This window comes from Apaloderma vittatum, unplaced genomic scaffold (assembly GCF_000703405.1).
Source record: "Apaloderma vittatum isolate BGI_N311 unplaced genomic scaffold, ASM70340v1 scaffold11903, whole genome shotgun sequence".
Lineage (NCBI taxonomy): Eukaryota > Metazoa > Chordata > Aves > Trogoniformes > Trogonidae > Apaloderma > Apaloderma vittatum.
The window spans coordinates 2,707-30,695 of record NW_009706452.1 but is presented as its reverse complement, the minus strand read 5'-3'; the positions used below and the strand labels follow the sequence as shown (position 1 = coordinate 30,695).

The 27,989-nt window shown below is 37.4% G+C and overlaps 1 protein-coding gene across 1 annotated transcript in view; it reads left to right on the top strand.

The window, feature by feature from the left end:
- The window catches only part of LOC104271202 (uncharacterized oxidoreductase ZK1290.5-like), a gene marked incomplete at its 5' end in the record, with an annotated part of 28,027 nt that extends 8,330 nt beyond the window's left edge, over nucleotides 1-19,697 (top strand). Inside the window, 4 exons of the mRNA XM_009865806.1 lie at nucleotides 11,816-11,907; nucleotides 16,670-16,852; nucleotides 17,377-17,436; nucleotides 19,602-19,697. Of these exons, the coding sequence (XP_009864108.1) occupies nucleotides 11,816-11,907; nucleotides 16,670-16,852; nucleotides 17,377-17,436; nucleotides 19,602-19,697 (431 nt within the window). The remainder of the gene's footprint in view (nucleotides 1-11,815; nucleotides 11,908-16,669; nucleotides 16,853-17,376; nucleotides 17,437-19,601) is intronic.
- Between the last annotated feature and the right edge of the window lie 8,292 nt (nucleotides 19,698-27,989).

Here is a 27,989-nt window from a genome sequence, read left to right as displayed (position 1 = left end):
GCTTTTAATATTAAGCATAAGGGAAGTTGCAAAAAGTGTTTTCTGCCATGTAAGGGATTACAACATTCTGTTTTTAAAGAAACAGTACACCACCTTAAATGTCATTGATGCTTTGAAATGCTAAGTCCAAAGATAGATTATTCAACAAGGTACTTGATCTTTCTGTTGAGAAGTGTTTTTCAAATGAGTATTTAAATTAATGCATATCATTTGTACCTGGATATGCCATCTTAATTTGCTGTTTGTGGTTTGTATTTTCTCCTTCTATTATTATTTTTATCCTATTAGTTCTATTCTGCTTTTGCATGTGTGTTTGTGATCTTTCCTGTCTTATACAAGTCTTTCTGTCTTCCTAATGGGAAAGATTGTGAGCTATTCAGTGGTCTTCCAGAAGACATTGGAAATACCATAGCTGGCCTCATAGACAGAGAAAAATTAATTTTCTTTTTTGTTCCTATGTGTGATGCCTCTTTACAGACATCCCATGTTATATTTATTTTTCTTGCAAGTGCATTTCTTCAACGGTTTTGGAAATTGCATGTTGCTACCCTCAGTCTTTTCCTCAGTTTAAGTATTCTGTACACTCATGATTCATTTAGTTGAGCATAAGTTTTCCAGCTCTGGTTGTGTAAATTACCTCAGTTAGATCATCTACAGGGGAAGGAAAATTTATTAGTCTAGAACATTAACCTCCACATTTTTGCCTTAAGGGATACAGGCTCTGGATGTCTTGACCATAACCACGTGTTACTGAAATGATACGCAAATGTTAACCACTCTGGAGATGGAAATGCCATGTTTCCTGTAGAAAAAGTTAATTTGTTTGCATGGTTAACCGCTGGACTTTCCACTGAAATTTAAACACTTGCTGCCTATCTTTATGTGACTTGCTATGTGTTATGTGAAGTAGCCTTGGTATTAATTGAATATAGGATTTGGTTGAAATCTTTACTTGAGGAAGATCAACTATCTTCATTTATTGGGGAAGAAGTTGTAAATTCTATACTCAACAGGTAAATTCTTTGTCTTCTCTGACCTTGCTGTTGTTCAGATGTCATTGGTTCCTGTTTGCAATCCTGCTACTTTTTTTTTTTTTAAGGAAATGTTTATTCTGAAAAAAAAATCCGTAGAAACTAAAAGCTTGACAGTTAAGGATTGACCATTAAAATGAATAAGATGCTTCGCAAAGGAAATATTGAAATTATTCAACTTGCTAGTGGATTTAGCAAAAAGCTCTGTCCACACTGAAGAGTTTCTGAAAGTGCAGTTACAACAAACACTGTTTTCCTTGGAAAAAAATGGTTTCTGGTATGGAACTGATAATGCATGTCTGTCTACAAGAGACTTATGAGATGGTTAAAAAATCTCAATATTGACCAAAATCTTTGAACTGGCTGGAGTTAGCAAGATTTTCTTGAATCACTTCTCTATCGATATTCACAGGTTGTTTGAGTGCAGGTGTTTGCAAACCTCATTCTTTAAACTTAAATTTAAGTCCAGGTTAATATTTGGTCTGCAAAATTCTACTTACCTGGGTAAGCAACATTTAAAATAATATAAATTATGAATAGTCTTTTTGATTGTTATTATTGAGTGCCCTAGAAGGGTAAATAGACTGTTGTTATCCAGGACTGTAAAAGTCTTTAATGCAGATTTTTTTTAAAGATTGTGTTACGTTTTAGATTGGTCACAATCATCACAAATTGATGCAACAAAAAGCCAACATTTATAGCTTTGAGAAAGAATTTTTTTTTAGGTCGTGTTTACAAAGATATATTCAACCAAGTTCATTTGAGAGCCAGCACATAGTCACTGAGAGACAGAGCTGCATTAGCACAACTTGCAGGGCTCTGGCCTCAAGTATCTTCTCACCCAGCTAACTGAGGAGAGACCAGAGGTTTTGGGTTCATGCCCCTGTCTAGGTCATCGTGCACTAATTTATAAGACTCTGCCCCTACGTAGTAAAAACTCTTTGTAACAGGTTAGAAAAAAAATCTGACTCATTTGTCAAAATTATTAAAATAAGTACTTTAGGGAGCAGAAAACTTGCATAAGAATTTAAACAAAACCCTTCAGATTATAACGAGTTTAATTTTAGTAAACTCCTAAGTACCTCTGGTTGAGAAGAAATAGGTTTATTGTTATTTGAATGCAACTTGTGCAAATGAAATTGATATATGAACTGATAGATGTGCATTCATTGGGATGTATGGGCATCCTTAAGTTTACTGTCTCATAAGCCTTGATTGCTTAGTGGTACTTCCTACATACATATACTCTTAATGAAGGTTTGGAGATGAGCTGTAACATCAGAATAGTCTCATAAATAGAAAATAATAGATTCAAATGACAAATGCTGTCACTGAAAAATCCCCACTGTGGCTTACCACTATATTGTTTTTGTATTTCATCAAAAAGAATTTGGGGTTAACATTTTTCAAAAGAATCTCTGGCCCTAATATGATTTGGACCAGAAACATTTAAAATCAGAATCTAAAGAGTAGAGATGCCCCCTTGATTACTTACCATACTGAAGTTTTGGGCTGCAATCCTTGGATCCAATGTGCTTTATATCTTTGGAAACTAAACATAAACTGGTTACTGCCCTAAGGCTGTGCTCTTAGGAACACATTTGAAGGAAAGTTTCATATTTTAGCACTCTCCTTGTATCTGAATCCACTGTTCAGCTGCCTAATGCAACTAGGCAGCTACCTCAGGATCTCACTTCAGGTTTCTCAGAATCCTGTGCATTTTTCATGAGACATTTTTCATGAGACATTTTTCATGAGACATTTTTCATGTTTCATGTATCTGTGACAGATACAAGAGCATACCCAAGAACATTCATAGAGATGCTGAAGCCACTGGCATCCTGTACTGCAACAGTATGTCGTAATAGATTTATTATCTATGTTAAAATCACACACACCTTTAAAGTTTTACCCACTTCAGGTGTGTTAATCCCTCTGGGTTGTGTCTGGAACATGGTCCGGTGTCTGTCTGGTTTGCCTCTGAGCTCCAGTCTTTGCCTGAACATGTTTATCTTTCATTTTATTGTGGCTAAATCCTTCAGTTTCTTAGAGTCCAATAAAAGTCCTACCAGCATCTTTCTGTCTTTAAACTGAAATTTGTGTATTTTTACCCTCTATCCTCTCTTTCCTACAAACAAGGCAAAGTTATACTTTTAGTTTGATTTTTTTACTGTTCCTGTTATATATCCTGAACCAAATCTTCAGATTTGCTGGTTTCCTTTAATATCTTTCCAGGAAAAAATATCATACAGTCCTGGTTAACAAAGGTAGATAAATATTTACATATGTGGTATACAAGCCTATAGCAACTGCATCATTCCAACCAAAACTTACAAACTGTATGTATATGAGAATGCTTATTCATCATATTAGTGAATTGTAACACTATTTGATTCAGGAGACATGCACATGCTGGTTAAGAAAGGATTCACTGCAGAGATTTCTACTTTGTCTTATGGTCTTCAGACACTAGGATCTGCATGCGTTTAGACACAGCCTTGCTTCCCGAGGAAATTGTGCCATCTCTGATGGTAGCTAGGAGATCAGAATTCTGCACCTGATCTCAGTAGTTAGCGCAAGCAATTCAAAGATTTTCTATTGGAAAAGCTCCTAAGGAACTGCAGCAATTTCCAGTGATCAGACATTGCAGGTTCTTTATGTTGAGAATTAGAGAGAAATGATTGGGGGAGGATAATTAGTATTTTCTTTATTGTTTTCAGACTTGTAATGTATCCTGTACTGACAGTACAAAATAAAGGCACTAAAAACTTCCATTTAAAAGTACTGAGTGACATGTGATAGACCAAGCTGATAGCTCTTTAGTCATCACAGGGAAGATCTTATTGATAAACTGGTTTCTATTAGCTAAGGACAACCTTACAGTTTCAAGAATTAGTTTCTTTAAATGCTGTTATGCCTGAGAGTGTGTGTTTCGGTTTGTTTGGTTGGTTTGTTATCTTCTGTGACTTACTAATCTGCTCCGGTTGGATTGGAGCTGTTTCACAGGAGCTGGGTGACTCCATTGCTGTACATCTGCCTCAAGGTCTTAAGAGCAAAGAAGTCCCTTTTCTGTCCCTCAGCGCTGAGAGGCAGAGAATTCGAGCCCTGTTTCTTTGTTCAGCAGTCTGCATACATGTTTTCCTTTGAGAAGTTATGAGCTAAACAGTGCTGAGGGAAAGGGAGAAAAACATCTTCGTTTTGGTCGGTGAAACATATGTGCGTAATAACTAGCGCTTTCTGTTGTAACAGCTGAAATTAGCTAGGATTCTTGTAATAGCAAGGCTATGGTTTGAATTTCTGTGGTCTCGTACATTGTCATTTTGTGTCAATTATCCTCTCCAATACCTCAGACTGCCTACAGATCCCATTCCAAGATACATACATTGAGTCAGATGTTCCCTTGACAGCTGCAACATTCTCGTATAGGCATCGGTGTGCTGGCAGATGAAAGCGGTGTGGCGAGCTGCTTTGACATAACGAATAGTCATTATATATGCTCACTGGCAATTGGTCTGTTCCTAGCAAAATGACCCCTTCCATATGCAGTGTCTTTAATGACCTCGATTTTGGCATTGTGGCTAGCCCTTCATCTCGGCAACCTTTTCATACACATATGCGCATGATTACTTGTCCCTCCATCTAAAAATGCTGGGAAGAACGAGGGCCTCCAGCCAGCTTTTTGCCTGAAATTGGCAAGAGTAGTAATGTGGTGGTTGTCTTGGGTTCAGATCCCACTGGGACTCAGAGCTGCTTTACTAACAGTAAAATTTTCTGCTTATCTTTTTAATGTAAGCAATGCAGCTTATGCTTACATGAAATATACTTGTATCAGAAATTCCTTAATGTTTTATGACTTCGTATTTATTTTGAAGACCATTTCTCTATGTTTAACAATTATTTTGTTAATGTGTTAGTTTAACGTATGTCTTCATGTGTGATTTGAAGAGAGTCCCATAAAGTAACTGACTTGTTTAGCCCAGTAATTGAAGCCATGTTGCCATGTTCTTGGAAAAAAAAAAAAAAGTTATGTTTTGCTTAATTCTAAGTGAGAGAAGAAATCTAATCAACCTTAACAGTATTAATGACCTTTTTTCATCCTTGGACATAGTCCAGGTCAATCATCATCTTTCATTCCTCCATCTTCTGTCGCTCTTGGAAGTATGAGAGAGGGCTCAGTAAACCAAATACAGTTTTTGTGTAGGTGCCACAAATTTCTAGTACATCCTTTCTTAGAGGACACATTCTTCTTTTATTGTACTGAAAAATTACTTATAACCTAAGCTTATATTGTCAAATGATGACAATTCACAAACATTTGTGTTAGAGCTCCACAAATATTAGTATCAAGAATGTTTATGCTGATAGAAGTCATATGTGACTGTGTGTACATAAGTTGCTCTAAAGTTTTAATAAGTAAAAGCAAATAACTAATTTTCCTCGCAACACGTCTTTTTCACAACATCTATAGTATTCTCTTTGTAAGGGTGAAGAGAACTCATGGGCTTGTTATTTTCAGAAATGTGTTTTCATGGTTTGAAGGTGGTTGCAGTTGGTGAGGATGTAGGTTGCACCACACCCTGTTGATCAGATAAGACAGCAATTAAAAACGTATGAAAAAAACCCCTACCACGCATATTTAGGAAAAGATCATAAAGAAGTCTTCATAATCTTATTTAAGAAATTGCAGATGTAAATGTGAGAGCAAATCTAAACTTGCACAAATGTCTAGTCTCATTTGTTATGTTTTGCTTTTTTTCTTTGTTTTTTTTTAAGGACTCATGGGTAATTCTACATGTAAGAATAAGCCTCAAACCTTTTCTACTAACAAGTGAATCACTTTTGTCAAAAACTTAGATAAGTCTTCTTGTTTAGCTTACTTAAAGCAAATGTACACATTTGAGTAGCCACACAGAAATGCCTAGAGGTCCCAGTGTGAACACAGGAATCCCTGGGAAGAAGGCAATGCTGTAATATATTTCAAAGGAAAGTCTTTGTCCAAAATAACTTTTTTGTCTCAATAAATCACAGTTTGGGGAAAAGGCATCATTTATCTATTTTGCACGTGTTGATTTTAAGCCCTAGATTCTTAGCTGTTGTAAATCCATTCTGCTTTGTTGACATCACTCATCATTATCCTCTCTGGTACAGAAGTCCAAAAAGTGTCCCTATTTGGGAATGTGTGCCCATCGTAGTTAGAGAGTGGACAAACTATTTATAATCTATGTGCTTAATACTTTCATATAATATGTGTATAATGCTTCTAAAGTGCTAGTTTTAAGGGTACGTATTCTCAAAGCCTTTAAGCACTTAGCTGCGTTGCTGGTAATTTTGACCACATTTTCACAAAACAGCATGTGATGGCAATAGTGACTTAAGGTAGAGTAGGATTTATACTTGTGCCATGTTCGTTTTGCAGTTTTGCCCAACTGTTTGTGAGCAGCTGAAGACTGTTCTAGGTATAAAAACGTATTTTCAGCATTGTTTTAAGTCCATGTTCTGTTCACACTATGTTTCTAGATGCTTAAAACTGATGTAAAGAGAAGGGAGAATCTGTGAGACTACAAGGGAGTTGATTCAGTTTTGAAAACCACCAGACAAACAGCCTTTTTGGGTGGATTTTTTTAAAAATCTCTTCTGGTTCATAACGTTAACTCGAAGAAATTTGTCAACGTAACTAAGATAGCGTTGCATGGAAGTATTGAGAATGAGCAGCAAGGGTCGAAGAGACAGAATACATTAAGCTAGTACGGCTGCATTACACTATTTAGTTAGCAATTTAACAGTTGTGTAAATTCAGTGTTTATAATGAGTTTTCAGTCACGGAAGTTGGCAATTTGGCTTCTACTCATGTTGCTGTCCTGTTGTCCTCACAGTTTATCGTGGTTCACAGATGATCTCTAGCAGGAGTAATGATCGTAGAATTGTAGTAGCAGGGCAGATAAGCACCTATACTGTGGTAATTAATAAGAAATCCTTTGTGGGAGGAAGCATGATTTTTGTATTTTCAATTTTGCCACAGTCTTCCTGTGTGTCTTGAACAGGACACAGCCTTTTGGTGTCTGTGTTTCTTAATCTGTGAAATGTGAACAAGTGTTATTTCATAGATTTAGAGCTTAATTCCTTATTGGTTCTAAGAGCCATCTGCTTTTTTTATCAGGGCTTTGGCTTGCAGTTTGCATGTGGGACAGTCAGGTTACAGCTTTGATTAGCAAGCTGTGCTGGAATTGAATCTAATTTCTATGAGTAATACCATTTATCCACGGAGAAGCTCTTAGCATGCATATCAGAGAGAATGTGGACCTTTCCAACCTGTGTAACCTTCTTTAATAAAGATACAGTTACTGCAGTTGACCTCTTGTGAAAAGTGGATCCATTTGTGTTTTTATTCTGTGGCCTGAATAGAAGATGTAACAGAACGGGCACTGTTCACTGGACGTGGGAATTCTCCCTTGCTCTGACTCATGTAGAGCAGCAGGGAGGGGGAGGAAAATGGGCTTCACAAGCTCAGTATCCAGTTTTGTCATTTGAAAAACCTTTCTGCTCTGAACTTTGTACATTTAATGTTCCAGAGCATATTTAGAAGTTTGATAAAAATCCATAGTAGTGCTAGAGAAAGATAAGGCTCACTATTGTACTAAAACAATGTCGTGGTGCCAAGGCAATGTATTTATGCTTTTTTTGTTGCGGGACTAACAGTGCCAGTCAAACTTTGCATAATTTGGTATTATACCAAGTAAGGGAAAAAATACCCAATCATTCTCTAGGTTCCCATAAAAAAAATGCTTTAAGCTTAATACACAACTAACTATATTGCAGAGAAGTTCCCATTAGCATGATGCATTGCTTTACAGCAGCTGGGAGTAATATAGAGTGGTGAAATTACCAGTGTGGTGGAAGCTGAAGGTTTTTCTTGTGTAGAATAGAAAAGATACTAATTTTTTCCCATAAAAATCAGCCATTATTTTGCCAATATGTTTTCTAATGTGTCTTGCAGGGTTTCATGATCGTTTTTCAAAGATGGATGAAAATTTCTGTTGCACCATTGTGGTCAGTCAATTTTTAGCATGCATAAAAGAAGCATCACTGCCAAATTTTCCTTCAAGCCTGTGAAGTCAGAGTGACAAGGAGTAGGACAAAGCCTCAGCAAGCTTTGGGAGCTAATGGGGAATTGCAATCTCGGTTTATTGCACCTGGCACTTTCTCAGAATCTGCTTCATAGGGGCCAGATCACTCATTTCCTCAAGCAGATGAGGAGGATGCTTTCTCTCCTGGAGTCAAAGCTCTGTGACTTTATAAATAAGACCATATAAATGTGTATTTTTAAAAAATATACTTTCTAGAGGGATTGCAGCTAGCACACTGCAAGCTTTTATCTCAGAGGACCTGAACTTCCGGACTAGTTAGACTGGCTAAGTTAAAAAGAAGTATAGACATTAAAATCACCTACTGTCACAACAACTAAGACATGAGTTGTGCCTTAATTGTCTGAAATGGGATTTTGAAGCACACTAAATGGGTATTAAATTGGACATAAATGTTCTTTCTTTCCCCCTTTCCAAGAGCACTCTAGTGTGTCCCTGTGGCACAGATTCTGGGGAATCTACCTCTGTCTGAGCTCTGTGAGAGGACATATAAGGAAATGTGTGTGTGTCCCAAGTTGTTTCAAGACACTGAGTTAGGACTCTTTTACGCAGGTTTCTCAGTATGTATTTTTTTGTTTCTGCTCCTGATATGAACATTTAATGAATCTTGTTTGATATATACATAGTCACAATTGGTGGTCTGTTGGATAAGGCCTGGGAGCTAACCAGACTATAATTTTCTAATTTTTCATTCTTAGGAAATAATCCAGCAGGTGTAAATGTGAAAATCATGGTGGCTAATCCCTTGCTTTAAGGCAGTCTTTCCTAGATTTAGGCAGCGGAGAGCAACCTGTTAATCTTCTATCAAGCAAATGGAAGCAATGCTCTGGAGTAGAATCCATTGATTGTATGGAAGTATACTAGAAACCATTGATATTTAGAGTCTCTATTTTTCAGGAAATTCCAGTGTTTTGAATTCATATTCCCACCATGCACTGAAATAAGATTAATACTGTCAGGCTTTGCAATTGTTTTCATATTTATTGTATTTTATATTGTAATTAAATACAAAAGTCCAAACATTTTGTCATATATTAGACTGACTAAAAACAAAGCAATGAAGTTGAAACCAAGGGTTCTAACTTTACCAGAACGAAACATGTGGATAAACGAAAATTAAATATTTTAATGGTTTAATTGTACTCCCTTAAAAACCAAAAAATGTTAAGAAGCTGTTGGTTCAACAAAAACACTGAAATTCTAATTATTGTTTCTTTGTTGTCTAGAAAAAATGTTTACTTTCTTGGCAATTTTGAATTAGCTTTCTCTGTGCAACTTCACTCTAAACACAGTAATACCATAGTAATGATTTTAGTAGGAGCAGCTCAGATGATTTAAGACAAAACGTGATTGACCTGAAATTTCTTGATGGGAAATCTAAAAAAAACCTCCAGTGAAAGCAACAGACATCAAAGTCTCCTATGAGAAGTATGCTAGAATCAAAACATCTTGAAAGTATATTGTAGGCAAAAAAAATGGAAGCTTTCTGTGGAAGTGGATAAGTTTAATAAACCCTTTCATATTTTATGTCTATGATTTGAGTTTTGTTTTATTTCAGCCTGAAATAAAAGCTCTATGCTTCAAGGGCAAAACCAGCATGTAACTCCTTAGCTTTCAACAATGGAGTATAATATTTTGGTTTACCATTGTATTAAAACTGCAAGTGTTTATCTGACTACTTTGGCATAATGATTTATTAGTATTGACACCCCAAGGTTGTTTGTCAGCAGAAGTCAAAAGCTCAGATTTTGCTTCTTCTGGCAGATCACATACAAATTATGCAAATTGCTATAGTGCAGGTTATTACCTAATTATGTTACACATCTTGAACAATTATCATTTCTGTAAGGGACGGCTGTCTAGCATTTTAGTTTCTAGTGTGTTTTTTCTCCTTTCTGTATTTTATGAAAGAAACCACATTAAAAAGTGAAAGTGCATACTTGCAGGTTTTGCTGCTCTGCATCTTATCTGCTTGTGCTGCTAAAATGTGTGAAAGCAACAGAGCAGTCAAGTTAAGTATTTTTATATGGTTAGTGACTTTTTAAATGCAAAACTGGGTTGTGAATTTTCTCAGCGCTTTAGCAATCTGTTTATAAAGATTAGCAATAAACTAACTTCATGTGCAGAATTTCATAGCAGACCAGAGAAGTTAATTTCATTGTTTTGTTCAGGTAAATCTAACCTGCAAATTCAAGATACTTTGTAATCTCGTAGCTCATATTTTTATATGCCAATTTATAGTTTAATTGAGAGTTGTTTGGGTTTTTTATGTCAATAAAACATAGGCATTTTAGGAATAAGTACCCCGTTAGTACATTTTTCCAGCATTTTCATTAGCTTTTGCTTTGAATAAAATCCTTCCTTTTATCGTATTTACGTGTCTCAGTTGTATTAGTAAGTTCTTTTTATGTGGCTGTATTCCAGCTTCAAATCAAGGCAGCTCCACATAGTTCCCTGCTGACCTCAAGAAAGTGGCAATTTTTAACTGTGAAAGGAGGGCAATTTCAGTCCACAAATTATTCTTTTGATGTCAAATGCCTGAAATTGTCTAATGTCTTTCTGAAAAAAAAAACCCTATAACTTTTAGCGTAATTCCTTTCTCTTTTGCTATAGATATTTGTATGTGTGTATATAGATAAGCACATGCATGTACAGTATATAGAATTGACACAAATACTGGATCAACAAGGTGTGCTTGCACACCTTGGGTCAGACTTCCCAGTGCAGGTCAAGTCAATCAAGACAAAGTTCGTATACTGAAGAAATTACTCTGATTCATAGTCCACAGAATCCACAGCCTCAGGAGCCCCCTGCCAGCATGACCACAGTTGGTTTCGCTATTTACTGGGCTTAGCACAGTGTGAGGCCCAAATTATGAAAGATAAGTCAGGGTTGAGGGGTGGTGGCAGGCCGGTATTGGGAGTTGTGCTTTTATCATATCTGAGGTTTGAAGGAAGACATCCAATTTCAGGACTGTCAGCATTTAATTTATACATGTGTGTGCACACTTAAGGCTTAGTAAAAAAATAATCTTCATATCACCCATGTGCCATTCAGCTTTATTTGCATGTCAGCAGGAGCTAAGAAATCTAGATACGTTTTTAAGCTTCTTGGTTCTCGTTAGATACTACTGACTTGAATATATTTTTTATGCCAAGTTTTATAGAGCATATAATGGTCTAATAGAAATATAAGTGGTGCTACAATAGTTCATTTGGACTGTGTGTCCTTGTGCTATATTGCTCACACCTTATTAGTCTTCAGTAAATGTTCCACTTTCCTTTAGTTTTGGCAAGCTGCTCAGAACACCATTTCCTTCTTTTCATTCTCATGGAGACCAATTGTTCTTTGCTTATACTACATCAGCCTTTCCCAGAATTTAGGCTGGAGTTTTTATACACTCGGGAGTTTCCAGTGTGTTTAGATTTTAAAATTATTTCCTAGTGTGACTGCGACAAACGTGATTTCAGATAATACCGTCAAACTAGATTTTGGTACTATTTTTCTGTGTTACTTTGCAGTATTTTGCTATACAAATAGGTGCCTACAACTATTTTGTCTCTTGAAAGTAATATTTTTCAAATCACCATCCCACATAGTTAGCATTGTCCCAAAGCTTTTTCTTGTTCTATTTCTCATTAGGTTTGTGCAGATCAATTGGTGTAAGCAACTTTCTTATCAGTCATCTTGAGCAACTAAGGGAAGACTGTGTGATTACTCCACATGTTAATCAGGTGAGTGGATAAATATATTTAAAGTATCTGGGTTTGGGTTTTTGCTTTGGTTTTTTTGGTTAATAATCTCCTCTCCACCCCTGTGTCTGAAAGACAACACCCAAACTAGCCTTAGTCATACAATTTCTTCTCTTTCATTTCTATGTACGTATTGAAAACCATTCAAGAAGATGACCCAAAGGGAGGAGAGTGGAGTCCTCCCTCCTTTCTTTTACCCGGTTTCTCCCAGGCTACGTGCTTGTGGCTTAAGGTACAAACATATGGTCCATGTGCCATTTTTTGATGATAAAACAGTTTAGAAATAAAATTCAAGGAACATTTAGCATCTGAACATTTAGCATCTCCAGAGTGAACAAGGTTTTGGAGAGACTGTGTTCAAATATTTTATATAATTCCTCCAAGCAACACTGAAAGGCTCAGGTGATTATGTACAAGGGTGCTTTCTTTCCCTTGCTCCCCCCCTTATTTCATATTCATATTTCAAGATCGCATTAAATTCATTGAACTTGTAATTTAGGAAGGTCTTGCAAGAACCCTGGAAAAATTTTTTGCTGCCCTAGGCAGATGTCAAATGGCCACTTACGTACCAGCAGACTTCCAGGACACTGCCAACTATTCCCTTGTTGCAGATTTCTTCTGCCCACAGCTGTGCTGGAAGTTCATGCCTCCGTTGCTGCCGCCTCCCACCAGTGAAAGTGTGCTTATGCTGACACAGAACTGGGAACTGGCATGGATGCAGTGCAGGTGCATGCTTTTCCCCTTTGTACAGGTGGAGAGAGGATTTCTGGCTGCCGTGTATGGTTTTGTGTCATAAACAGCCACAAAAAGGTCACTCAGAACGTGACTGTTGGAACCTAACACCCAACCTGCTGTCCACTAGACTAAGGGTTACTAAAGGACAATTATTAGTAATGTTACATTAATATAAAACTGTATAAAATATTTAAATTCAGTTACTCAAAACATTGAAATATGTTTTAAGATGGGCAAGTTGGTGACCAATTAAGAATCGGTGAGTTTGCCAAAATTCAATTGCATCTTCTTTTCGGAAATGGACATCTTCAAAGTCTCACTGGAGTTTGGCTTAAGATGTTACTGTCTGTTAAATAAGAATAGCCTCTCAGTGTCCTCCTGAATCACTGCAATGGAAAATGGTTTTCTTCTGAAATCTCCTCTTACTCACAATGTCAAAATGTTACCAGTTCTAGTGTGTCAGTAGAACTAATGGAGAAAAGTTGGGTTTTGATGGTAGCTTGGTTTTTTTTGTGGCTGAAAAAGAGCAGATAAAGCCGAGACAGTCGTGATACTGGGGGGTGGGAGGGTGCCCCTGCTGTATTCAGATAGTCATTTCTTTAAGGTGATGCACAGCATTGTTCCAAATTAAAGACAAACAAAAGAAAACAGCAATGAAATATCCCTGCCACTGCAAACTGCTCCCCTTTGAACAGTATTGTTGTAGCATTCACTTACACTTTTTAGTCTTACGGGAATCTTAGAAAGTGTAGTTCAGATAATGCTCAAAAGAGTGTTTATTCTGTTTCTTGCTTAGTGTTGGAGAGTTACTGAATCTAATGGTGAGATGACTTGAATTAATGTTTTCACTAAAGGGAAATAACAAATGAATTCCTAAACTTAAATTGGGAATGGAAGTGCTATACTGAATTCTTATTTCACTGTCCAGAATTTATAATACAAAAGATCTGTGCTATATTTATGCATAAAATAGCATACTCTTTCAATGAACTTATTTTCAAATACTGTTCTACTGTTAAACACTGAGTAAAATTATGAGAAATACTTCATTCTAGCATCATGTAGAATGAAACCTACAATGTAAAAGTTACAGGTTTGTATTCCAGAGTTTGTAATTGACTTTGCAGTAGTAAGTTTGAATGTTCAAGGAAGTCTTTGAAGTCTCTTTGAAGGTTCTTATGCCTGTCACTCATTAGGGAAAAAAAAAATTTAAAGAATTTAATATATATGTTTCATTTAATAAAGTGATACACTGAAACAAAATATAAACTGTTCCTCTCTTAATTCCATGTGAGAATGCTCATCATATTTTTTCTACTTTTATAGAACTGCAAATTACCGTGTAATGACCTCAGGGAGTTTTAGTAATGTTGTGAATATTGTTATTAATATTGAGATCTGTGGTGTAAATTTTTACAAGATAGAAATGCATTAGTATTTTGAGGAAACGACCCCTTTGTACATAAACTCACCTGAAATGTTCCTCTATTTAAAACTGAAATATAAGCCTAGAAATGTTTTCACTAAAGAGAAATAATTCTAACACTGTGCATTCCCATTGACAAACTGACTGACGTCCAGATGCGGAGAAACTTTATAAAGTGAAAAGAACCCACAGCAGGGTGGAAAGAGGGAGGCTTTTGTATACCGTCATCCAAGGTATGACTGTCTAGGTCTGTGTGTCAGGATTTTTATTAGCCTTAACTTTTCCCCATTGCGCTGACTGTCATAAAAAACAGCGCTTACTTAGAGTTCCTCTGTGGCTGGCGAAGAGCTCTGTAATGTGAACTGCAAACTGTTTTATTAAACAAATGCCAGTGTTTATGCACAAATCAGGGTAGAGTGCCAGAAAAGATCAAGATCTTCTACTACCATATGATGGACCGCCCTCGCCTGAGAAGAGTTTGATGACTAAAATAGCAAGGGGTGGGGCAAGCCAGGAAGTAGGAATTATTATTTTGAGGGGAAGCACATGCTGGTCACTCACCCTATGCCTGTTATAGCCCAGGATGCTAGTCCCTTGCGTTCAGATGCTGCTAGGATCTTCCAGAAAGTTTTCTCAAGAAAAATAAATTCACAAGTGCTTATATTGTATTTTATTTTATGTCTTTGATTATTTTAACAATATATTTAAGGAGGAAAAATATTTGCTGCTACCAGCACACAACTACATGTGCCAAAATTTCATTCACAAAATCTGGGAGTCTTATGATTCAGTAAAAGGCACAAAGTATCCCAAGTGGGAAGTAGTTGTTGCTGTGTGTTCTGCTTGCGAAGCAGGCAGGTGACATTGCAGCATGTTTTTCTTGCTTTAAATGCTTCTGTTGTAACCTGGAACTGTGCTGCCTAGAAATCTTACTAGCCTAGCAGGTAGATTCTGCTTGCAGTTATATTAGTAGTAAATGCTTAAGGAATCACCTGATGCCATAGGAGTACTGCAGATTTTTCAGCATTTTGATCCTAAATACATCATTCTTTCCTTATTATTTTCTAGGCTATGTTATTTGTTATACTTTGTTTAAAGAATGTGTACTGAAATTGCTTACTTCTATTGTAACAATCATGTAATACATACACCCTGCTTGCTCTTTCTTCTTTCCCCTCATAGTTTTGCATAAAAACAGTTGAGTATTTTCTAGTCCGCTCAGTTACAAACAAGTGAGTAACTGTATGACCTAAACACTGGTCTTACACATATAAACATGAAATACAAAGGCTACTCAAAGGTCGAGAAACATCAAAGGTTGAAGACATGGATGTCTGCTGCTTGAACCTTGTTCCCGAGTCCACCTAGTAATTTAGATCATAGCAGCTTTAGGCTGACTCAGCCCAGCCTTCCAGGGGCAGTTTTTTCTTAGCGCAGATTGAATGACTGCCAGCCTATTGTTCCCAACTATTGTTGTCTGAAAAGACAACATGTACTAAAGATGAGAAACAGGAAATGTTCATTTGTCCTCTTTGTGGCAGAAGAAATTTTCCAGATTCCATGTGTTGAGGTAATTGTTCAGGAGAGTGTTTTTCTTCAAAATGCGCAAGAGTTAGATCACTGGAACAATGGGGACGGCTAGTCACAGAAATACATCACATGGTTATGTATTTTATAAAAGAAAACACAACCCATTTTCATCTGAGTGCAGAGGAAGGCATGCTTCTTAGAGTGCGTAAACTGTGAAATACTTATTTAAATAACATATTAAAGAATATCACATTGGTTCTCTTTTGACTTTTGCTACATGCCAGAATTCATGGCACTTCGAGATCCTTAGCTTCCAATAACTTATGTTTCCTTTCGCTTCCAACAACTCTTTGTAGCTTGTTACTTTTCCTTTGTTAACTGGCTCTTGGCAATTTGTGATCTTCCTTCCTACAAAGAGTCTCCTTTACACTTCATTCCACAGCATGATTGCTTCCCTGCATAAGCTATTGGTGACACCGCACACAGAATACAGGATTTTCCATGTACGCTCCATGCCAACAGACTCTGCTTCCGAGGTCAGGCCCTCACCCTAGGCAAATTGTTCTGGTTGGTCTCTTGCAAACCCAGTCCCTGCCCAGCCCCCTCCCCTTGCCTGTGTAACTCTAAGACAGTTTGTAAAGAAACAGGAAAGGAAGTAGATTTGAAGAAGAGAAGATAGTCTTAAATCACCAATAGCAGTGACCTGCTGCTGCCTTCTGCTATGCATTTGTGTGTATTTCTCAGAAGCTGGAGCAGAACAGGAGTGCAAGTCCAGCTGCAGGTAGGACAGACAACTGCTCCATGCGCCTTACTTCTGGGGGAAACATAAAATACATAATCAAATATCATGCCGATTAATGGCAAAATGCTTGTGGGTTAACATCCTTCACATGTCTTCTAAAACTAGTAACTTGCATCTGTCTCCCAGAAGCAGTGATTTCACTCACGTTGTTCTTTTAAAATGAGAGAAAAAGTATTTTCATTTATCAATGATGTTTTCTACTAAATGTACTCTCAAGGATTTTACTACACGTTTATTTCTATTTCTTGAAGGTTGAATACCACCCTTTCCAAAGACCTCAGGAGCTGGTTGATTATTGTAGGAGCAGAGGTATTGTTTTTGAGGGATACTGTCCTTTAGCCAAAGGTGAAGCACTCACTCATCCTAGTATCATTCAACTGGCAAAGAAGTATGGCAGAACTCCAGCACAGATTTGCATACGCTGGAGCATACAGGTAATGGTGGGTGGTGATGAAAACTTGCCTCCTCTCTCAGGAAGAAATGCAAATCATTCATATTTTGTGCATCAAACCAGAATTTATGTGAGGAGTATTTTTGCCTTTTATATGTTGATATCACGTGAACTAACTGTGTTGTACTGGAAACTTGGAATATAGTACACAAAGCATGGCGATATTTTAAATATGCTAATAATCTGACTAGAGAGTAAAAAGAACTGCCAACAGAGATATTTTCGAACTAAATATTACAAACAGTATGGGGTATCATTCCATTTCTATCATGCGACACAAAGTACTGAGCAGTGAATACTGTATTACATTGACATAAACAACATAACCTGTGTTGGAATTTAACGCAGTATATATAACTGCAATTAAAAATAGCATATAGAAATGTCCGTGTCCTCTGAAACATGAAATTAAAACCTTGGAAAACATCAGAAATGTCTTGAAATGTTTTGAAGATGGATCAGTTTCTTTTTGTACATTTTAATGATGAGAAGCATTATGTTTTTCAGAATGGGATTGTCACTATTCCAAAGTCCACAAAACCAGAAAGGGTAGAGGAAAACTGCAAGGTAAGATTTGCTTATGGACTCAAGTCTGAGTAACATCTGAATTGCTGGTTTTAATATTTTGGTTTGCCCGCCCAATTTTACATTGGCACATTGTCATACTATAAAGTCATTACAGTATAGTAGAAAACCGTAGTTCACAAATATCAGAAATTAACTGGAGAGCTAATCACTGTGTATAAAAAAAAAAGATATCCATAGAAAGACCTTTCATAGTTGATTTTTATTAGTAGTATTTTTGTTTATGACTTAGCTAATTGCAGAACATCCTAATCTGGTTATGGTTGGGCCCTTTTTATGGTAGGCACATAGGTCAGTGGAAGGAGTTTGTATGCTATGCATAACATTGCATGAAAGCTGTAAAATTCCCTTGAGGAAATCCCACATAGACACTTTCTAAAGAGATCACTGTCCTGCCAGAGCTGACTTTTTCCTTGCAGTCTTCCTCCAGCTCAACTTGCTTGAAGATCCCAGCAGGAAGGGAATGGAAAACAAAAAGTGGGGAACAGATGAGGATTGGCAGAATGATTCCCCTCACCCTATTTGAATTTACTTTTCATAACAAATATTTTTAAATCATTACTTAATTTTTCTCTCCATTTCTGTAATCTGAAAATGTGCTTTCTTTGGGGGAGGGGAGAGGAAACCACAGCAACCTTGTTTCTTCCAAAAATATCACAGGCATATAAAATGTTCGGCAAATCAGGAAGAAACTTTGCAAGAAGATAGGAAACTTCTGTCTGCTGGTTAAATCACTGTGTGTGTGTGTGTAGGTGTAAATCAACGTACAATGTAATAAGGATCTCTGCTATTGGCTATGCCTGTTTCTGTAGTCTCTGCCTTGACTATTTATTCTGACGTTCTCACTGCCTTCTGTGGTACAAGCACAGCTTGTGGTACTTGTGGTACTGTATCGTGAACCAAATCGGAGAACAAAACCGGGTTGAAAATCCGTATTAATTTTATTTTCCCAATGCTATTTTAAATCCAGATTAAGTCTGTTTTTTACAGTTTGCTCTATGCCCCCACCAATTCATTTTGCACAACTGAGGGAATGCTTTGCAGCAAAATCTAAAACTCTTAGGATAGAGAGAGGGAAGGGAGAACTGAATGTTGTTTATCACATCTCCCTTTATTTTTTTTTTTTTTCCTTCTTTCCCCCATGCCAATGTGCTGGCCTGACTCTACCACCTCTAGTCAAGATAGTGAAGGTATGGACTTCATATCATGATATGATATGATACAGGATAGTATAAAGTATTTTCTAGTTCTGTGACTAGTCTCTGGTTTAGGTTTAAAAAGCTTGAGCACTGAGGTTTCACAAGGCTCATTCCAGCAGACTGATTGCTGGATAATGCAGGATGGGAGGAGCTCATTTGGCAGCAGTTCAGTCTCCACGGGATCTTTTTGTTCAGTATGGAGGAGCTCTGACTAGGGCAACAGATCAACTTAAGGCACCTTCAGTTCTGAAGTGATAATGTCCGAATAAGACACCTGCAGAGAAAACACTGACACGGTCATTCATGTTGCAGGTCTCACCACAGGAGAGGTCGGTGGCTCTAAGAACCTCTGCATGAAGACAGGTGGTTGCTTTCGAGTTAGTACTGAGGCATTGTAGCGCTGTTTCTGTATTAGTGATCCATGAGTGTTTTGTCTAAGTACGTGTAGAAAATATAGATATAGCCTTGGTTTACTAGCTTTGTGAACATCTTGATGCTTTCTAATAATTCTCTTTGACTGAAGTTCTGAGGGAAAAAACTGTAACATGCTAAACTGGACATTGGGATACAAGTGAAATACTGAGCCTAGGTTTCTGGAGGGATTGCAGTCAGGGTATTCATATACCTCAGGCAACAACCATATAGAGTGGACCATACGGAGTGCCGTTGAAAACAGCTTTAATACTGCCACTGTCTTGGACCCTTGCCTGAGGCCAAGGCACCATGAAACCATCTTAACAGAGTCTACAAGTAAAAATGATTCACAAAAGGAGCAAAGGACCCAGTGGGCCCTTAGTTGAATATTTATGTATGACAGAATATAAGAATTTCCAGGAGAAAAATATAGAAAAAGTATGCCTCAGATTTTAATGAGTTTTGGTCAGTTTAAATAACAGAAACACTCCTCATTCTGCATTCATGACATTAACTCTATGTGCATTCCCATAGGTGTTTGATTTTACGATAGCAGAAGATGATGTTGAAATTCTGAATGGAATGCATGATGGGAGACATGTTTCCTGGGACCCAAGCCTTATTGTGTGAATGAAGGTTTGAGTTTTTTCCTTTGTCAGTAATCAGTGAGTCACAGCGTGTAGTTTAAATTCAAGGAAATTTACAATAAGAATATAATCGTAAAATTAATGACTGCTGTTAATGATAACTGATTTGAAATCCTTAACATTGATAACAGACAAAAGATATTTTTGAGGGTAGCACTTTGGTACAAAGATCTTGCGTTTCTATCTCAAATCCTGATCCATAGTTAGTGAAGCCCATGCAAAGCTTCCTCTTTATGTCATTGACCCTGCATCAGGCCATTTAATCCAAGAAAAAATGCTACCTACTAGTGTATGCTACAGGTGTTAAGTATAGAATAGAAGGTAGAAGGATACAATGTGTGAAGAAGAAACAGCTGAGTAAATAAAAATTGCTAATGCTATTATATGTGTATATATATATATATAGAGAGAGAGAGAGATGTAGATTACAGATCTCTTTTGAGAAATATGTCTACAGAGTCTTCTGTTGGTTGAGTATTCAACTTCAAGTTACATTGGTTTGATATTTTAGGAGTTCCTGCGTCTAGAAAGGTATGGAAAAACTGGCTATGATTTATATTGTGTGTGGACTTCCTGAGACAGTTTTCCCAGTGCTGTTTTGCTTTAGTCACATTGTGAAACAAAGCTCCTTAGTTTTTAATCAAGAAATGACTTACAGCAATCATATATTCTAGCCTGCCTTGTTTATTCTCAAAGTAGAGCTTCTGTCTTCTCCACAGACACCCCCTTGTTGCGGGGGAGAAGCTTGTGTGCCCTTACGAGGTTGCAAGCTCTGCTGGTGGTGGCACATGCCTCCGATAGGGTCTCCCATGCCAGACACAGGTCTCAACTGAAGGGTCAGACTAAGTGTGTCCGTGGGCAGGATGGGCTCGCTGGCCTCCCGGCAACTATCCTAGGAGAAGGACAACTCTAACTCCAAACCCGAGCAGATGGAGCTCGTTTAGCCCTGTAAGGCCATCCATCTAAGAGAAGGATACTCTAACTAAACCTACGTCCTGAGGACTTTGCTGTCACTGTCCAAGCTCGCTAGGCCCTGGCAGATGAAGCTTAGGAATAAAGGATGGGGCCCGTTCTGCGCACACTGGGCCTCACCTAAAAAATCCATTGCGCAGGCTTGACATCACAAATGCAGGTGTAACCTTCGTGTAGCGACAGGCGAGGGACGAAATGGCAGGTGATAAGGTGCACTGGAAGCCGCAGACCCAACCCTGCAGGCAGGCAGGTCAGGACATTGGTCACTTGAGACTGACCCCAGAGATGACAGTCTTGTTCGGCAACATGACCAAGCAGCCTTTTTCAAGGAGAGCACTACTTGCTCCACATGGAGAGGGGCCTAGAAAAGGTGGCCTAACCAAAGATCATCTCCACCCTCCACCCGGTTGGCTAACCACGGCCAACAGGCATCTTCTGACCGCCTAAGGAGACTTTCCGCTGTGCCTTTTGCAACCGGACTTGCCTATCCCGCATTGGCCTTTTTAGCCATCAGTGCGCTTGTAACAAGTGTGGGTAGAGCCCTTCCCATATCTTCGTTCACGAAGCCCAGCCATGATGATGAAAAAGAGCTTCTGTACAGCTTGGCCAAAGTACAGACTTACCTTTTGATAGCAATTCCTCAAAATAATTGCCTGGTTTTTACTGATAAATGTCTCCGCAAATATTTGTCTAGATTTGCCTCTGGAACCATTTATGTATTATTTCTTATTTTAAAATACCAGGTGTTGTGTGAAATGCTGTGCTCACTAATACCTGTACAAGGTACAGTTCCAAGGAGGTTGCACGGTTTCCACAGTAAGGTTATTTTCTGGTGTGGCTGCAGTTTGGGATGTTTCAGTATCTGGGAGTGCTACTATAGGTGTCTAAGAACAGCTATGTACTTGACTTAATTGTTGTGATGAGGGGTTCAGTAGTTCCAAAAAGTAAGGTTTATTTATGAAATTACGTATTTTTCTTATTTTTTTTAGCTTTTGCAGAAAATCATGGCAATGATTGGAGAGATTGTCTAGAAATAAACCTTCCTACCAGCAGTCATCAGCTGATTCTGCTTTTGAAAAGCTGTTTTATAGAACAACACCTTCTCAATATGAAAACACCCAACTTGTTATTGCACTATTGAAGGATTCCTTGCTTCGTAGTATATGTATATTCATAAAACAAGGACTAGAAGTGAATTGTGTGTAGTGTTCACTCAGTGTGGCTTTTTGGCAGTGAAGACTTCCTCAGAAACTACAAAAGAGGAGTTTTACCCCTAGTTCCCTCTAAAGAAATAGACATGACATCAAGATACTCTTTCCAACACAAATGGTGCATACAAAGTGAACCAAATCTTTATGTATGCTAGCAAATTCTAGCTTCAGTATTATCAGAATGGTGTCAGTTCTGGCTATATTGGCTAGAAGTCCCGTGTTGATCTGAACAGCTCTGGTTTTCCTGCACTTAATTCTGACTGACATCTCTGTTCTGAGCTACACAGATCTAAACCAGTTTTTCTTGCTAATCCCCCACACAGATGACTTCAGGCTACAGTGTGGATGGCATCCTCATTCATTGATATACTTCACTGTTCCCTCTGTCAAAGAGATTGTCTGCATCGGGTTTTGCTAGGAAGTCAAGCCACCACTTTTTCTGATCTAGATCGTGGTATCTAAGCAGTACAATGAGTAAGGAAAGGAATAATCAAATAGAAATAGTATTACTAAAAAGCATTCTTCTTAAGGAGCAGTTGTGGCAAGTTACAGTTTTTGTCTGATACTTACTTTCCTAACTACATTAAGACTTACGTGGTTTTGGTTCAGGACTTTTCCGTGGGTTTTGGTTGATTTTTTGTTTGTTTGTGTTTTGGGTTTTTGTTGTTGTTGTTTTGTGTGCGTGTGTAATCTTTCCTAGCAATTCCTTTGCTACCAGGCAGTGGCTTTAGAACTATGGAAGAGTTTAATTTTAACTATGTACAAAGTCAAGTGTAATTTGAGGCAATATAAACTTTTAAGTGCCAGGATTTGGCTGCTCCTGCTATCTTTCACATTGTGCCATCACTAGTGGCCATTGTTTTCTGCTAGAAGCCGCAGTTGCCCCAAGAGACTGGAACTCTTATCTCCTGTGTGCTTGGGACATGTCACTGGAGCCTCACCCTTTGAATACAACATTCACAAGTTTTAGCCTGTGTTAGTTAATTTAGAATCACTGAGCAAATTTCCTTTTACTTTCAATCACGTTGTCAGAGGAAAAGACAGAGACAGTGGATTCATATTTTATGTTCCTCTCTACAACTAAATTGACTGTTGTGGTAGATATTTTCTTTTTAGACAAAGTCTACATCACCTCATCTAAATGAACATTTCTAAAGTGCTAACAACTTTGATCATAAAGAAATAAGACAACTAATAAGGAATTGGAAAGTGAACAGTAGTGAGATTTAGGCGTGACAGTGATGTTCTGTAATAGAAGCAGAACCGGAAAGTCCAAAAGGACATAAAAGTGCTGAACATACAATATCAAGAAGTTTAACTCATTTTTTTATTTCTTCTTTGGTCAGTTAGCCCAGAGGTGCTGATTTTTAAAAATTTTCTTATTTATTTCTTTTTAAGTCAGAATTCATCTCTCAAGTGAATTCTTGGAATTATATGTGTATTCTTCCCCAGGGCTGAAACGTCCCCTCTTGTTCCTATTTCTGTAAGACAAGTTTTCTCTAGCAAGAAAGATTTTTCATCTTTCTACATTGGCCATTTTTAAGATAGAACAGTGCATCCATCTTATCAGTGTAACCTATCATCTTGCCAATAGGAACAGAGAATGCACCTGAAAATTGAAGGCACTTTTTCTTCCATATTATGTAAGTCTTTTATGGTAGTGACTGATTGGGGCACTCCTTTCTAGGTGAGATAAACCATTATTTAAAATAAGATACAATTTATCAGTGTTATCTACCTAAGTGCAATCAGCTGCCATTGCAGAAGCATTGGTGGCTTTTAATGGAAGGGAACTCACTGGAAACAAATAAGGAAAAAAAAAAAAAAAGTCAGTGGAAAGGGTGAGGTCATTTTCTGTGCAACAAAGTATCTTCCTGGCTGCCTTAGTGGCTCCCTTTCTCCTTTTTCTTGCTTATATCTGAATTTCATTCATCTTTTATATTACTGGAGATGAAGACACCTAAGAACATTTAATTGGAAAATAATGGAAATGACTTTGTAAAGTGCATACTTCAAGTTTGTTTTTTTTTAATCAGGCTGCAGAAGTGTTTTCTGTTATGTCCCCCAACATAACTTCGAAGACATTATTTTTCTGATTAGCATGTATAGTAAAGAAACTATAATACTAGTAAGTTAACAAATCCACTAGGCCAAGCAGACTGCATAATATTCACCCTTCTTTTTACACTGATTTTCATTTTAAAATAGCAGAACTGTTATGACAGGAAAGCTGATGTTACAGCCACTTTTTTGAAAATGAAGGCAAATGTTTCTCTCCACATTGCCACCCCCCTTCCAAAGCTTTGAAGCTCATCTCTGATTGCGGTGCATTGGGTACAAATAAGAGATAAACCTACCTTCTGGCAATTTTTTCATGTTGCTCTGCTGGAAATCTTTTTTTATACTTAATCTTCTGGCATTTTTGGCAGCCTCCATTAAGTTGTCTGCACTTTTGGAAGAAAATGCTGAGCATTTGTGCTAACTTGTGAGCCTATGTTGTATTTATGGTATAAATGATGCAGTTCTTACTGTCTGCCTTTATGACTGGCTGCTTATCCATCTGCAGCATCACATAGCACTAATTACAACTGCCAGGACATTACAGGATAGTAGAGACTTATGAGGAACAAGAGCATGAGCATTAGCTCCAAAACTTGCCACTACCTATTGAAAAAAATAAAAATGAAAAACATAAAATAGAGGACAAAGCCTGAAATGAATTTAAATCAATGGAACTGATACTACTTTCTAGTGATACAATACATAGCGCTCTGTAAACCACTACAGGCATGGCCAGCATTAGGGGATATGCTTCTCTGAGCAGCTTTGCACAGATCCATTGTACCAACCTCAATCACTGTGCCTGAGAGGAGCATGTAAGTAGAGGCTTTACTAGCCAGTGCCCTTTGAGAACCATTCTGTAGCTGAACTACTTACAAATTCAAGAGTCTGTTAGCAGCATTATCATCCTGTTAATGGTCTGGTTTTTTCTCCAACAAAATAGATTTCTAGGACTCTGTAGATGAGGCTTCAAAATTCCAGAATAACAAACTAGTTCTACGTTCATAACTTGGCTGTGAAATTTGAATGGGGAGAGGGAATGTGAAATTGCTTTCACAGTTTTCCTGGTAACAAGGAGAGCAGGGATTGTTGGGTTGTTTAGTTCTGTTTTGGTTTTCTTTTTTTTCTGTGAATTCATTCTTTCCTAATGGTTCCTTATGACTCATTGAATATCCGTAAGCATAATGTTGCCAAGATGAATTTGCAGTAAAACACTTGTTTTGGGTGCAGTATAAAGGTGGTGAAAGATTAATCTGAAGCATAACTGTCAAGATAATGCATATACTGTAGTATGAATTAATTTTGCTGATGTTGAGATATATACAGTTGCAAGAAAAAGTATGTGAACCTTTTGGAATTTCATGGTGTTCTGCATTAATTTATCATAACCTGTGATCTAACCATCATCTAAGTCAACAGTATTGACAAATATAATGTGCCTAAAGTGATAACACAAAAACAATTCTAATCCTCCATGTCTCTATTGAACGCACTCATTCAGCATTCAAAATGCTGGTGGAAAAAGTAAGTGAACTCTTGAGATGACCTCAGAAAAACCAACTGAAGTCAAGTTAACCTGGAGTCTTGTTAAGAAAATGAGTTTGAAGGTGTGGATTAGAGCTACACTGACTGATAAAAACCACTCAGATATTTTGAGATGTGTGCTTATGTGAGGCATGCCTTGCCAAAAGGAGCTTCTCAGAGGATCTGCAATCAAGAATTGTTGATTTACATAAAGCTGGAAAGGGTTGCAAACTGACTTGAAAGACCTTAGAAATTCACCAATCTACAGTTAGGCAAACGATCTACAAATGGAGACAGTTTGGGACTGTGGCTTCTCAACCAAGAAGTGGACACCCAGTCAAAATGGCCCCAAGAGCACAATGAAGATTCATCAATGAGGTAAAGAAACAACCCTGAGTGACAGCCAAAGAGTTGAAGGCATCATTGGAACTGGCTAACATCTTTGTCCATGAGTCTACAGTACGTAAAACATTGATCAAGTAGGGTGTCTATGACAGGACACCATGAAGGAAGCCACTGCTTACTACACAGAACGTTGCTGCACGCCTGAAGTTTGTGAAAGAGCACGTTGACGTTCCACAGTGGTATTGGCAAAATGTTTTGTGGGCTAATGAAACAAAGATTGAAAGAACACACAGCATGACATCTGGCATAATAAGGGCACTGCATATCATCGTGAAAACATCATCCCACTATAAAGTGTGGAGGAAACATCATGATTTGGGCCTGCTTTGCTGAATCAGGGCCTGGCCAGCTTGCCGTCATTGAGGGGAAAATGAATTCCCAAGTGTATCAAAAAATTCTTCAGGATAATGTGAGAATGTGTGTACATCAGCTGAAACTCTGTAGACATTGAGTGATGCAACAGGACAATTGCCCAAAACACTGGAGCAAGTCCTCCACAGAATGGCTTCAGAAAAACAAAATCCGCCTTTTGGAGTGGCCAAGTCAGAGCGCAACCCTCAACCCAAAAGAGATGCTGTGGAATGACTTGAGAGCCACACACATGAGACGTCCAAAGAATATGATGGAGCTAAAGCAGTTCTGCAAGGAAGAGTGGGCTAAAATCCCCGCTGAACGATGTGCGGGTCTGATCCACAGCTACGTGAAGCACCTGCTTGAGGTTATTGCTGACAAGGAGGGTCAACCAGTTATTGACTCCAAGGGTTCACTTACTTTTTCCACCAGCATTTTGAATGTTGAATGAGTGTGTTCAGTAAAGACACAGAGGATCAGAATTGGTTTCGTGTTATTATTTTAGGCACATTATATTTGTCAACATTTTTGACTTAGATGAAGGTTAGATCACATTTTATGACAAATTAATGCAGAACAACATGAAATTCTAAAAGGTTCACATACTTTTTCTTGCAACTGTATGTTTAATGAACTTTTTATATTAGTAAAATGGCAACCAGCTATTTTTCATCATGTGGTTTGTGACATTTTTGCATGTTTATCATGAACACCTTATCAACCAGTTATGAGTACCTTTGATTAATATTAAAAATCATCACAGGTGGTTTTGTTTGGCTTTTTTCGGGAAATGGTTAATTTACTGCTTTCCCCACCCCCCTGCCCTCCCACTCAGTATTACAGATATGTAATAACTGTAATCTACAAATAATCTAAAATTTCTAGTTCTTCAGAATAGCACGTTAAGTTTGCTTATGTCCATTAAGGTCTTTAGTTTAGACTAGAAGAAAACATCCAGTCGGACTTTAGTTCACTGATCTGCATCACTGGAATAAGAAATTAACCTTAAAGTTTTGTCACGCTGCTTTACAGTTTCATTACTGTAGAACTTCTAGTGTATGATCATATATATACAAAAACTCCCATATGTTGTGATTAGATATATGAAAGCGTGTTATGGTTTTTGGTGCAAAGATATCCAGTAAAACTACTGCATGTCACTTTTTCAAGTACTTCAATTCGTTCCACTTGGATTTAAGCTTTTCCTAATGTTCTGTTCAGCTTAGCGACCTAAAAATAAAGTACACAAAAATTAATAAAATATAGGAAACTTCTTATAGTAGCATTTTAAAACAAAAAATACCATTTAATTAATTATTTATATTAAGAACTTAAAATAAAAACAAACCACCTAAATTATAGGATGCTAATTCTAAGCAAATGTGTGCTTTAGTCTTTGCAATGTTCTCATAATTTTTTTCTTTTTCTCCAGGTTTTTGATTTTAATCTCAGAGAAGAAGATATGGAATTTTTGAACACTATGAATATCAACAGAAAAATAATTAATTTAACCTATCCACTGTGGAAAGGATGATTTAAAACCAGATTGTTCTATACTGTAACTGGAATACTAATTCATTTTAAACTGGACAATAAATCTAAATCATTCTCTTGCATACCCAGAGAGTACTTAATAAATAACAATAATAAAAAATATCCATGGCTTGTATTTACTGTTAACAAATTAATAAAGTCATTTAGTTTCCTATTTTCTTTGTTGCTTTTTTAGAGATACAGAAATGCTTCCTTTC